At 38.7% G+C, this 12,915-nt stretch overlaps 1 protein-coding gene across 3 annotated transcripts; it reads left to right on the top strand.

The window, feature by feature from the left end:
• The first annotated feature begins 66 nt into the window (after positions 1–66).
• Positions 67–7,862, top strand: LOC148912721 (uncharacterized). 3 transcript variants are annotated; one of them, XM_089026470.1, is made up of 3 exons: positions 77–185; positions 3,419–3,581; positions 6,971–7,862. In XM_089026470.1, exon 3 carries the CDS (start codon positions 7,017–7,019, stop codon positions 7,668–7,670), a length of 654 nt encoding a protein of 217 aa, XP_088882596.1. In that variant the 5' UTR covers positions 77–185; positions 3,419–3,581; positions 6,971–7,016; the 3' UTR covers positions 7,671–7,862. The 3 variants fall into 3 exon arrangements, with proteins under 3 accessions (XP_088882595.1, XP_088882596.1, XP_088882598.1); XM_089026469.1 differs by lacking the exon at positions 3,419–3,581 and having other exon boundaries at positions 67–185; XM_089026472.1 differs by lacking the exons at positions 77–185; positions 3,419–3,581 and adding an exon at positions 6,572–6,690.
• The last annotated feature ends 5,053 nt before the right edge of the window (positions 7,863–12,915 follow it).

Here is a 12,915-nt window from a genome sequence, read left to right as displayed (position 1 = left end):
TGACACGTGATCTATTGATTTTAGCAGCCAATCAAAACGCACCATGATAACAATGCGAGCAACGCAATATAAAGCGCGAATGAAGGAAGAAATATAAGATTTCGCTGAATATTGCTAGACGTACGTACGGCCATCGTTTTTTGGCAGGGGTCTAGGTCCGGCAGGGTTTTCGTCGATAGAATAAGGTAAGAAGAAAAAATAGACTAAAAGATAACTATATATACATATATAAAATTATATCGATCGAGTAAATCGTAAGGAAAAAAGTGAATTAGTTCTTGGATTTTTTGAACAAGATGGTAGCTTTATACGGCAACCATGGAATCCTTTGCTAGTTGTTTAAGCGTGTTCGATTTATTGCGACAAGTTTTCTCCATCTTTTCTTCGCTAAGTTACCGTTGATAGAATTTGATGTAGAAACCTTTTCATTTTGATTTCCACCGACTTGTTTTAGTTTCTTTTTAAATGGTGCAATTTAATTTGTTGCAATTTAAATATGAAGGAAGCTGCATGTGCATGTCTTGTCGAAACCGCGAACTGTACCGAACAATCGCGCAGTCATCAAATTTTACCTTAGATGCAACTTTCAAAAATTACTTTGAAAACGGTCTGAAATTTATAAAATATTCGATGGAAAATAATTTGCGTAGTAATGTTTAGAGCGCTGCTAGAGTTCCCTGACTCTGAGGAGCGATATAAAACCCAGCAGCAAAGCTAGGCAGTTTAATTTGATCGCGCCTTCATACATACATACATACATACTTTATTATTTGGTACCTCAATTTGATATTTACAAGTCATAGATATATAAATTAACAAGAATTCAGGCACAAGCTACCTATAATAATCTAAAGGTTAGCCAAGATAGGCAGCTAGCATATTTACAATAATTTTATAAAATTTGATTGTCGAGAGGTATATTAATTCTAATTACAATATAATTATATTCATATAAGAAAAAAATATTAAATATATTACAAGAATTAAATAAATAAGCAGCAAAATAATCATAGAAAATATACAATAAATAAATAAACACTAATATTAATAGATCAGAAAAAAAAATTAATGTAAGGAATATGTATTAAGAATCATCGATATCTATTATTTACATGAAATTGCACATATGATTTAGTGCTGAGCTTAAATATAAGAATCTAGCAATTTGCTACGTATTGATTTAATAAAATTATTTCTGGTAGTTCTTTTTAAATTTTCATCAACTGAATTCCAAATTTTTACTCCTATATACTTAATGTTAAATAAGCCATAGTTGGTCCTAGCTTTAGGAAGAGAATAGGAAGACTTTGCAGCTAATCTTGTATTCTAATTATGTCTCTGATTCACTGGTTGGAAGTAATGTTCAAAGGTACTAGGGAGATTTCCTGAGTAAAAATCAAACATAAATAAAGCTGTATGGAGATAGACTAGATCCTCCAATTTCAGGATATTTAACCTAAGAAAAAGTGGACTAGTGTGATCAATCTAATGAGAAAAAGTCATAAGTCTGACTGCTTTTTTTTGAAGAATGAACAGAGGAGTAAGAACAGATTTATGAGTATGGCCCCAAAATATGAGGCCATGTATTAAGTAAGGATAAATTAGACAATAATATAGACTTGTTAAAATTTCTAAGTTAGTATAATGACGGGCTTTGGATATAATTCCAATGCTGCGTTTGATTTTATTTGAAATATAGGCAACATGAGGTTTCCAATTAAGATAACTGTCAATCATAACACCAAGATATTTAAGATGCTGTTTTTGCTCAAGCGACTCGTTGTTTATGTTGATTGATATGTCATGTACCTTTTTCTGAATAGAATGAAAAATGATAAAATTGGATTTGTCAATGTTTAAAGACAACTTATTTGCACAAAGCCATGAATAAACATTCATTAGTTCATTATTAATAGTAGATTCAAGGCTCAATAAACTTTTATTAGAATAGAAAAGATTGCTGTCATCTGCAAATAAATGAAAAGAGAACAAGGTAGATGAATTGCACATATCATTAATGTATAGAAGAAAAAGGATGGGTCCAAGGACTGAGCCTTGAGGAACACCACAGGTTATCGGTAAGGTTTTAGAGCAAACACTTCCAAGAGAAACAAATTGCTTTCTGTTATGCAAATGAGAAGAGAACCAATTTCCTGCTACTTCACGTATGCCATAATGCTCAAGCTTAGAAAGTAAAATTTGATGGTCAACAATATCGAAGGCTTAAATTCTTAGATCCAAAAAGATTCCACAAGAGTAATTACCACTTTCAATAGCACATTGAATGCTATTAGTAATTGATAAAATGGCACGAGTAGTGGAATGTTTCTTACGAAATCCAAACTGCTTATCGTAAAGAACATTATTCCTATTTATAAATTCAAGTAGCCTACTGCACATGAGCTTTTCAAGAATTCTGCTGAAGATGGATATTAGAGGAATAGGGCGATAATTATTAACATCTAATTGTGAGCCCTTCTTAAATACAGGTGTTATACGTGCTAGTTTAAGACCATCAGGAACAATACCAGAAGTGAAAGAGTTATTAAATATATGCTTAAGAGGTTCAGAAATAAGATGCTTAATAGATTTTAGTATAGGAGTTGGTATACTAAAAGGTCCAACTGCTTTTTTTGAATTTAACTTCCCAATTTCACCCTCAACTTCCTGTGATGTAACAGGAGAAATACAGAATTTATCACTTACTCTTGACGGTAAGAACTGCATTGGGCACTGCTAAACAGCGAAACACCGAAACGAAACACCGGAACGAAACAGAGACAAATTCTTGATATTACAAATATCATGCAATAAAAAAATAAAAGAAATCAAAATACACGATAGTACAATGATACAAAAGCGATAACGCTTTCCTTCATGCCCGTGCTTTATGATCTGTGATCCGTATCGATCGTTTATTACCTTTTTATAAACAATGTCGTTTCGCTGTCTATCAATGCAATTCTTTCTCGAATTTGAAGGATTCCAATGGATCTTTTACTAAAACAAGCATTAGTCTTAACTGCTTCTGTCTCTAGTATTTACACCAAAAAAATGGTGAAAAAAAGCTAAAGCCCTCGGGCGACGCCATGTTTATTTATACAAAAGCAAATTTCCAGCTAGTTCTAGGCTATATCCTTAGTGTGTCACTAACAAATGTCTATTCAAAGGTGTAGATAATCGGGATATAGGCTCTTTAGACCTGATCTTAATTCGGTATATTTTTGTTGTTTTAATAGTGTTCGTTCTTCAATAATGCCTACATTACAAACAGTTCCTTCAATGATCAACCAGGTCTTCTTCTCTTTGTCCTTTATCACTATGTCCGGCTTGTTAGCTCCGTTCTTTGGTGCAACCTTCAGATCAGATGTATTGGAATGTCCCAGAGTATCTTTGCTTTTTTTGTTCTTTACGACAGGTTCTGGTATTGGTTGTTTGTGCCATGGTTTCAGCAGATCTTCATCTTTAGTGAACCCATAGGACGATATGATTTGCCGGATGGTAAATAGGGCGAAGCATCTGATCGTGTCTTGCCTTGTATAGGGATTGTGCGATAGCAGAACATCCGCATAGCAAGTGTGGTATGTAATATTTCAAAGCCTCCAATATCGGCTGCGCCTCGAACTGGAACTAATTGCTTAGACTTGAATTCCCGTCCAGTCCCATCGCACAAAATTGAGTGACACATCCGGGAAATTAGAGAATAAAATACTAGATTCCAGTTTCCGAATATCAATTATCCTCTCACGGCCATTTATATTTATAAGGCAAAGTCAAAATATTGAAAGTTTAATGGCTTCGTGAAGAAAATCGAAAGTCAATGCAAGAAAAGTAACATAAGAATATTAAAGGATGACAACCACACAATATAATCCTACCATTTATTTTGGTGATTCAATTTGCCAACATGCGATTTTTTGTGGGTCAATTTCAGGTTTCGTAGTGTTTATATGTATGGAAATTTATCATTCCTGAATTTCGTTCGGGTCCTGCTGCTCATCGTGAAGAAAATCATTCAGAGTAACAACTGAAATTGGTGCCCAACCATTGCTTAATTGCTTCCAAAATCCAGCTCTCTTTGAAGCTGAAAGCAAGTAGCGATTTTCAGGAGTTTTAACTTTGACCAAACAAAGCAAAACAGTCCAAAATGACGACTTCCCAGTGCTTTTTTTGATATAAAAAATCATCTTTCTACCGCGATTTGTATAGCCATAGAAACCTGGCCTCTTTATTGCTCAAATATCCATAATTCAGTCTACAGATCTCGCTTTAAAACGGACATATTTGCTCACGACCTCAGCATATATTTTGTTACTGGTTCGAAAACCTGTCCGTGTGGAGACTGGTACCTGATTTGGAGAAAATGCCCGCGAATTTTGCTATAAAGATATTTTTCATCGTTTTTTTCCAACTGTTTTTGAAATCCTTTTAATAGTATGAAGATATTACAGTGTTTCTTTAAAAAATGGAGGCTTTGAAATGACTTCCCATCTCATTAATTATTGGACTTAGAGTAACTAGTCCTAGGACTGAGTTTATTTTGTTCCAGTTACTACAGACTGAATGCATTCCTCTCACAGCACTTTACAAGGTTTCGAGTAACATCATGTGACCAAAAAATAGCCCATTAATTGGCTGGTTTACTCATGAATTATTAATGAGTATGAGAATGTTTCTTCTTCGACGTGGCATAACCTGCATCTTAGATCTCCTCGTTCTTCTTTTAAAGGGGCACTTGTATGAAAACGCCCCAATTTTTGAAAGTCCAACTAATCGAGGTATTTGAGGATAATATGACTTAATTATGACTATGTAAACATAACTAGTGAAAATTTTAGCCTGGGAGCCACTTGAAGATGAGAAATTTTGGTTTAAGCAAAAAGAACAATAGCTAGGGACGAGTAAATGACGTCATTTACTCACAATTTAATGCTGAATAAAATGGATCATCTTTATCCTACACATTTGACTGTGAAGAAAATATGTTGCTTGGCTACTATTGGGGCCATATAGATAATCCTAAACGAGTTTCAAGTCATTTCCAATGTTCATCGATTTTCATCCAAGTCGAAGAATTGTCCCTACTTAGGTCTGTACCTGCCAGTACAACTCGAACTACAACCTTAGCCTTGTTCACAACTAAGTACAACATTGAATGCACAGAAATAGTTAAATTGCTCGTCCTTATCATAACCCGGTAATCTAATCTGAAAATCTATTAACGTCAGGTATCTAGACAAGTTTAACCTTGGTGGCTTGAATGTTTAGGTTAATTTGAGATAGGTCTGTAGAACAGGAAACTACAAGTAGATCTCCAAGTCAAAACAGTCTCAGTTACTTAACTAAACATGTAGACTTGCAGAATCATATGCAAAAAGCATTATTCATGTGAACACATCATTCCCAAAATTATGTTTCATAATATACCCTCCCCCCTTCTTAAATTAGTGCAGCTCCTGGTGCACATCTAGTCTTATCTAAAACATGTCGGGTAAAAAGGAAATGTCTAATTAAAGAATGACGTCCAAGTGTTAGTTAATCGAATGGGAAAATGTCTTTGAATTTGCAGAAAAGTGATTGAAAAGTTTTTCGAGTTTCGTTCACATCTTCCGATTCATTTCCAAGCATAATCCAAATCGCTTTTAGCTCGCGTTTTCAGTTGCTCTAAGGTCAATGTGAGCATTTCTGAGTTCGTCAGATTTTAGTTCGACGCCTCGTTCTTTCTCATCAATAATGGTTTGAAGTTTCAAAAGTCTACTATCTCTTTTCTGAATCCCTTTATTGAGCTCTCGTTTAGATAATTGCTTAATATACATTTTAGCAAACAGACAGATGACATACTGTCATTTGTCACTGTTCAACTTTGAAATTGAAATCGTTGGAATATATTTAGACCTTTCCAGTTTACTTTAGGCGTAATGTTCCCCATTTCAGAACAGTCTCTTAAGAATAAGATTCTTTGTTCGAATTGTAACCAAATTCTTGTGTCTTCTAATGTGCAACCGTTAAACAAAGAAATTATGCTCAAGGGAGTGTCGTAACTCTAATTTCTCTTTCCCTCGAATGACACATGATCTGAAACGGGAAATAAGTGAGTTCTATAAAGATTTTTCTTATTCGTTCTTCATGAAAGGATTTGTTTTCCAAATTCTAATTGTTGCAGGTAGAGGTTTAATCACTGAGAACATTTTTCGCTTTGTTTTAGCGGTTTTCAGTTGTGAGCTGTTATATCCACATACAACAAACACTCAGACAAATTAAGACAAAACATAATCGCAGAACAATATTTTGAGTTACTTTTACAAGCCGAAAAGGAAATGTTTTTAAGGCTACACAGAGAATTTAAATTCTTTGTGTAACAAAGATACATTGACCTTTGAGGAACATGTAGTGTTGCACTGCGGATATTATTCAAATTGACGTAATGAATGTAATCATTGCCAAAAAAAAAGAACAAAGTGGCGTCCCCTTTAAGTTTCCGAGATGCTGATCACAGCTTCAGCTTTCAGCTTGCACTGATTTAGACAAATGACATAGCCTGCTGAACAAGTGTCAAAAAAAAAAAAGTTCCCAGTCTTTAAGTATGTGTTTTAAAGTTAAATCACTCAACAAACGCCATGTAGGGCCTAAAGGTGATTTGATACATCTGCACCGAGCTGCTGAGATACGCCAGCAATTTCTCTCGTTCTGGTAAGCTTTAAAGCGCAGTCCTAGCTAATATGTTGCAATAACCTGCAGTGTCTATCATGTAAATTACACGCTCGTATTTTAATTATAAACATCAATTTTGCTGAAATTAAAGTATCAACGAAATAGAAAAGGCGCGCATGTTCTTGAAGAGAGAAGTATGAAGAAATTAGGAGAAATACGACGCGTCCTGCATGTGTTTCTAGTCACAGCATCACTTTAAATCTAAATTAAATGCTCTCACAAGGAAACTGGAAGCTAAGAATTTTTCCATTCATTGCAGAAATACATAGAAGGAAAACCAAAGCAAGACTACCAATATACTGAAGATGAGTGGCCGAACTCGAGACCCAAATGACGACATAAAAGAACTAAAACAGAAAGTAAGGACTAAGGAGATAAAGATAGCAGAGTTGGAACAACGGCTACAGAGAGATCGTGTCTGCTATACCAAGAATACCAAAGAGTTTGAAGATGAGAAAAAAGCTCTCGAAAAGGAAGTGGACGAGCTCAAGAAGAAGATAAAATGGTTGGAAGAGGAAGTTCGATATTTTTCAACCAAACCCGCCATCACAAACCTTAGAGGAGAAATAGAGAAAAAAGACGCTCAAATCGTTTCCTTTGAACATAAACTTGACGCTATTATAAATCAATTGGCAGAAAAGGATAAAAGATTGGAATCTATGGAAAAAAAGGCTCAAGAATACATGGCTGAAACAGATGAGTTGAAAAAATCTCGAAACAGGATGGAAGAAGATATAAAATATTTTACTAAAAAGTCTCGAGAGAAGGAGGATGAAAATGATGCGATTAAAAAAGATTTGAACAGGTACATGGCTAAAACTGATAAGTTGGAAAAATCTCGAAATAAGCTGTACATTGGTCAGTTGTGTGCTAATGTGATGGAAGCAATATATTGGGAAGTCTTGCCAGAGTACTTTGATGAAGAAAAAGATTACAAGCAGCCACCCCCCAAATATTAGTTCTTAGTCATTGTTTTACGGCGCATGCGTCTGCAATCAAACAAAACATTGTCATTATCACAGCGTTAAATATAGTCTTCAGTGCCCCCCCCCCCCCCCCCCCCAAAGATTTTTAGCTTCCGCCGCCCCTGTACCCACGGTTGTAAAACGAACTATAAAACGATTGGAAGATACTTTTTAATATTGTTTGATTCAGAAAAAGATTCAGGTGTTATTGCATTTAGTTGAGGTTACAGGTGTATTGCTTTAGAAAAATAAAGAATACTATTCAGAGGTTTTGACATAAAGTAGTGTGTTAGGTCTGTAAGTGTGGGGAAAATTCGTAAAAAGAGATGGTTTGCCTTTGTTACACACGGTACTTTTGATCCCTTTTGAACCAATAGTTGACACGATTTTTGCTGGAACTTATATTTACTGCTTCTTTCTTTGAGATCTATGCTCAGTACATGTGTGTAAGAATATATCCCTCTCTATATATCTGGTTACAAAACTATGCAAACCAATTTGCATTGCTAATTTGAGTCCCCGGGGATTATGCAAATGAGATAATAAAAGCCCTTCACGTGGTCCTATAGTGTCACTCTACTCGAGGCAGCCGGTCAAACATCGTCTTTGTTATAGTATTTGGTATTTCAAACCCGTCTTCCTGTGATATGGCCGAACAAGCTCCGGTTGTTCCACCTCAAGAAGAAGTTGTTCGAGTGTTAAACCCAGTAGAAGATGTGCCGCCGCTTCAAAATGCGGCTCAAAATGCTGCTCAAAATCCTCCCGAAGGTGCGGACCGGAATGCTGCTGTGCAGGATGGAGCACAAAACCCCGCTCAAGATGCCGCTGCTCCTGACGTCCAGGAAGCAGCGCCTCAGGTAATATTCCTTTCGCTAGTGCGTTGTTTATGTTCCTAGTCGTTCGTAGCGTTGGGTCTGAAATTTTAAGTTAGTGTGCTTCGTATATTAGTTCGAAGTTTTCTAGTCGCGTAATTTGCATTCTGGTATCGCCGTTGGTGCCAAGTTTAATCTTTCCGCCTGTTGTTGTATTTTGTTTTTATATTCACTATAAACTTTATGAACTGGTGTATTTCAGTTAAGGATGTGTAATGTCTGTGAGGCTTAAATAATATTGCCTGGCTGGTGAAGCTTCAAATATTGCCTGTGAGGCTTGAAATATTACCTGTGAGGCTCAAAATATTGCCTGTGGGGCTTGACAAATATTGCCTGTGAGGCTCGAAATATTGTCTGTGAGGCTTGACTAATATATTGCCTGTGAGGCTTGACTAATATATTGCCTGTGAGGCTTGAATAATATTGCCTGGCCTGTGAGGTTTGAAATATTGCCTGTGAGGCTTGAAATGTTGCCTGTGAGGCTTGCAATATAAGCTGTGCGACTTGAGCATTGCCTGTGAGGCTTGAGATATTGCCTGTGGAACTTTAATAATATTTTCTGTGACCCTTAAAAGATTGTGTACGCGCGATAGTGGAAATAGTGCCTGTGAGGCTTGAAATTGTTTACCCGTGACATTTGTAGATCGCCATGTGGTTTCGAATGCTGCCCGTGAGGCGTGAAATATTGTCTGTGAGACTCGAACATTGACAGTGTGGCTGGAAATATTGCATGTTGGGCTTTAATGTTTGTGTGGCAAGAGGGAATATTGTTAGCAAAAAATATGGCTTAGTTAAAACGTAACGAAATGCCTATGGTTGTAATAATAGATGAATGCTGGGGGTTAATAATGTGGTTCTTTAATGGACTAATGAGCAAACAATCGTCGCATTGTTTTAAACATGTACATGCTTGGTTCATGTTTGAACATTATTTTGACACACCGCTTAGCGTTCGGTATTAATTTTCATTTGAAGGTTGAGCTGGGACTTGATCAAGTGTTGAGAAGAATAAAAGTGTTGGAAGATTCACAGAAGGCAACAGTGGACTCCTTATTAGAGGAAATTCGACATTTTGTGAAATCGCCCGTCTTCACGAAAGACAAGGCACTGGACCTCCTCCTCGACTTGAAACTAGTGGCCAGAGAGACAAAGCATACCAGGAAGGGTTTCTTTGAGGCTTGCCTTCAAACCATGAGGGAGAAGGCGACCGTGCCCCTGGACCAATTCAAAAAATATCTTGATGTACTCTTGGGAGATAAAGATCAAGAGAAGGTTATAGAGATGATTGCAAAGGTGGACAAAGCGTCAAAGGCCTCGAACCCTGGGACGTCCCGCCCGGGCCCTTATGTTAGAAATACTCCAGGACGGTCTGGCCGTGCGAATGTCCAGTGTTATTGGTGCCATAGGTATGGTCATTACCAGGGGGCTTGCCCAGAGCAACGCAACCAGGCCAGGAGGGCACCAAGGGCCAATGCATCAAGAGAAAATAGATAGACAGATCAGGGAATTGTATAAGCAAATGTGTGATGACTAACTGAGTCTAGAACTTGAAATAAATGAGATGATTGGTTTATTTTGTATTTGTGGGGATTGACTCTAGACCATAGACTAGCTGATTGATATGATTTGGTTTGCATGATTAAAACGTTAACAATTAATTTGTTTTAATTTGGGATTATTCTTAAACAGATTTAAGATTGAATCAATATATAGTTCATATTGTTTATTGTGTGATTTTGGGGTTTCTCTTGGCTTTTTTGAAAGCTTAACTCGTCCAAGACGTGTAGGAATTGTAGTGGAGATACTACTTAACAGGCCGACATCTTATAAATACTCCGGATGCAATCAATAATAAAGGGAATCCGATGTGTGATATGCGAAAGAAAAAAAAAAATTATTATGACGTGCATGTCGGGCATACGTCTTGTCTTTAGAGAGGTGGATACTTACTGTTTTAGGTCTTCCATATCGGGGGGAACAACTCCTGCTGGTTGTCCACTACGGCCAACCACCAGACGACCTGTACAGGCGTGTTGAAGTTGCTCTCTCCTGATCGGGAACCCGTCGGTATCCTATCGCGTCAATAAATATCTTGTCTTATTTCGATGTGTCTTGGCTTTATCCACTTGTCTGTGTTTGAATCCTGGTTTGAACCGGTTTTTCCCCAGACAACGGGACATAAGAGGAAGTTCGAGCCTTCAGTTGATGTTGACAAGTGGTGGGAATTCCGTAGAATGGCAAAAGCAATCGAGCCAAGACAATTCCAAGTGAATCGATCGTGGGTGGATATCGACGGCGTTCCCGGTCAGGAGGGGCGAGAAAAGACTCCAGTTTACTGGAGAGAAGTAATTTCAACGGGTGTGGTCCCGGATCTGTATACTCTCAAACTTAGGGACCCCAAAAATTTCTCAGTCGGGGGTGTTCATCAAAATGTTCAAGCTTGGGCGGAACTGCTCCAAGAACATCCACAAAAGGAGCGAATTGAGGAGTGGATAAAAAACAAGGTGGACATCCTCAAATTTTCTCAGCCATTTTCGGGATCCTTCAAAGGGTCGAGGTACAAGACAGAATTACCCCCGCGCAAGATGTTTGCGAATCACCCATCCTGTAAAGAGTTTTCAGAGTTCATCTCCTCTGAGATACTTGGGCGTCTCACATCTGGTGCATTTAGAGTATGGGGAGAGGTGGGTTCGGATGACCCACCGCACCTGGTGATGCCATTGATAGTTGAGCCATCGAAACCTCGGCTTTGTCTGGACGCGAGGTTCCTGAACCTCTGGATGAAAGATGCTCCCTTCTCATTAGATCGTCTAGCGGATGTTCCCCGGTATGTTTACAAGTCATCGTTTATTACAAAGTGTGACGACAAGTCCGGCTATGACCACGTGATGGTCACAGATAACTCCCAAACGTATTTAGGCTTCTCATTTGGGGGTTTAGGGTTTGTATGCACAACGCTACCCTTTGGATGGAAAATCTCCCCCTACATATATCACACCATCGGTCTGGCAGCAACAGGGTTTTTGAGATCGCAAGGGGTCCCTTGCTCGTTGTACATAGATGATCGGTTGAATGGTGAGCTCATGCATTACTGCGACCGGTCGGTGGGCTAAGTTGCCACAAGAGCGTGAGAAAGTTTTTCGTTACGAAGCAGCAGAGGCTGCCCTCTATGTGGTGCTGTCCGTGCTGATAGCATTGGGCTATACAATTGGTATAAAGAAGTCTGTTCTCGTTCCTACAACTTCATTAGAATACCTGGGCCTTATTGTCGACTCTGAGAAGCAGTCATTCCTGATACCACAACGCAAGAAGGAGTCTTTTGCCGCGTTAAGGGAACTCATTCTCACTGGTAAACAGCCCATACCACTAAAAACGCTTCAGCGTTTCCAAGGCAAATGCATTTCCTTGTCATTGGCAGTTCCAGCAGCAAAGCTGTTTATCAGAGAGATCAGTAAAGCTCGGCCCGAGCGTGCGGGGAAGGATGCAGTCATCTTGAACGAGATTCAGAGAGAGGAAGTGTCTTATTGGCGCTTTCTTGACAACTGGGATGAATTCATTCCTTGGAGGGACGAAAAACACCATACCTTCTCTCTGTCCACGGATGCCTCCGGATATGGCTGGGGTTGTGTCATTCACCGTGGGTGCGGAGACATCTCTTTTGGAGATTATTGGGACGTCAATGACAAGACGCTCAACATTTCTGCCAAGGAGATGAAGGCACTGGTGTACGCTATAAGAGCTTTCCTCGATGACATTTGTAATTCTAGGGTGGACGCTCTTGTTGATAGTCAGGTTATGATTGGAGCGTGGAAGTCTCAAGGGGGTAAAACCTCTCTCGAATTAGTCAGAGTCACGAAGCAGCTGTTTTGGGAAGTTTCTTCACGAAATATTCATCTCAACTTGCAGTTTATCCAGTCTTGTTCTAACAAAGCGGATGCCCCCTCCCGAAGGTTGTCGCGGAGCGACACAAAGTTGTCCCTAGAGTCGTTTGCGCAAGTGGATGATGAGTTTGGGGGTAAGACGGGCCACTCCTTTGATCTAATGGCATTAGATTCTAATGTAGTGAGAGGCAAGAACAACATTCCTCTACCCCATTTTTCACCAGCCCCAAGCCCTATGTCGAGGGGTGTAAACCTATTTGCCCAAGACCTGCATGCTGCACCAAACATGATGAATCCGTATGTCTTTCCTCCTTTTAACCTGATAGGCCCTGTACTTCGATTGTTGACTAACTTTAAGAGGCCTTTTTCTATAATCGTCCCAGCGCTCACTCCTCACCCGTACTGGTGGCCGGAGCTAATGGCGCGCTGTTCAGGGAGATTGTGTCTAGGAGAAAAGGGAGATAGTCATGTCCTGCTAGCTCCGTC

Source organism: Actinia tenebrosa, unplaced genomic scaffold (assembly GCF_029948245.1).
Source record: "Actinia tenebrosa isolate PJP-AT-01 unplaced genomic scaffold, QUT_ActTen_1.0 PGA_scaffold10__47_contigs__length_13832649, whole genome shotgun sequence".
NCBI classification, from domain to species: Eukaryota; Metazoa; Cnidaria; class Anthozoa; order Actiniaria; family Actiniidae; genus Actinia; species Actinia tenebrosa.
The sequence above is the reverse complement of the archived record's forward strand: the minus strand, read 5'-3'. Positions and strand labels throughout refer to the sequence as shown.

Excerpts from the sequence above, each read along its gene's own strand:
- LOC148912721 (XM_089026469.1), top strand. The coding sequence starts at position 7,017 with ATGAGTGGCCGAACTCGAGACCCAAATGACGACATAAAAGAACTAAAA.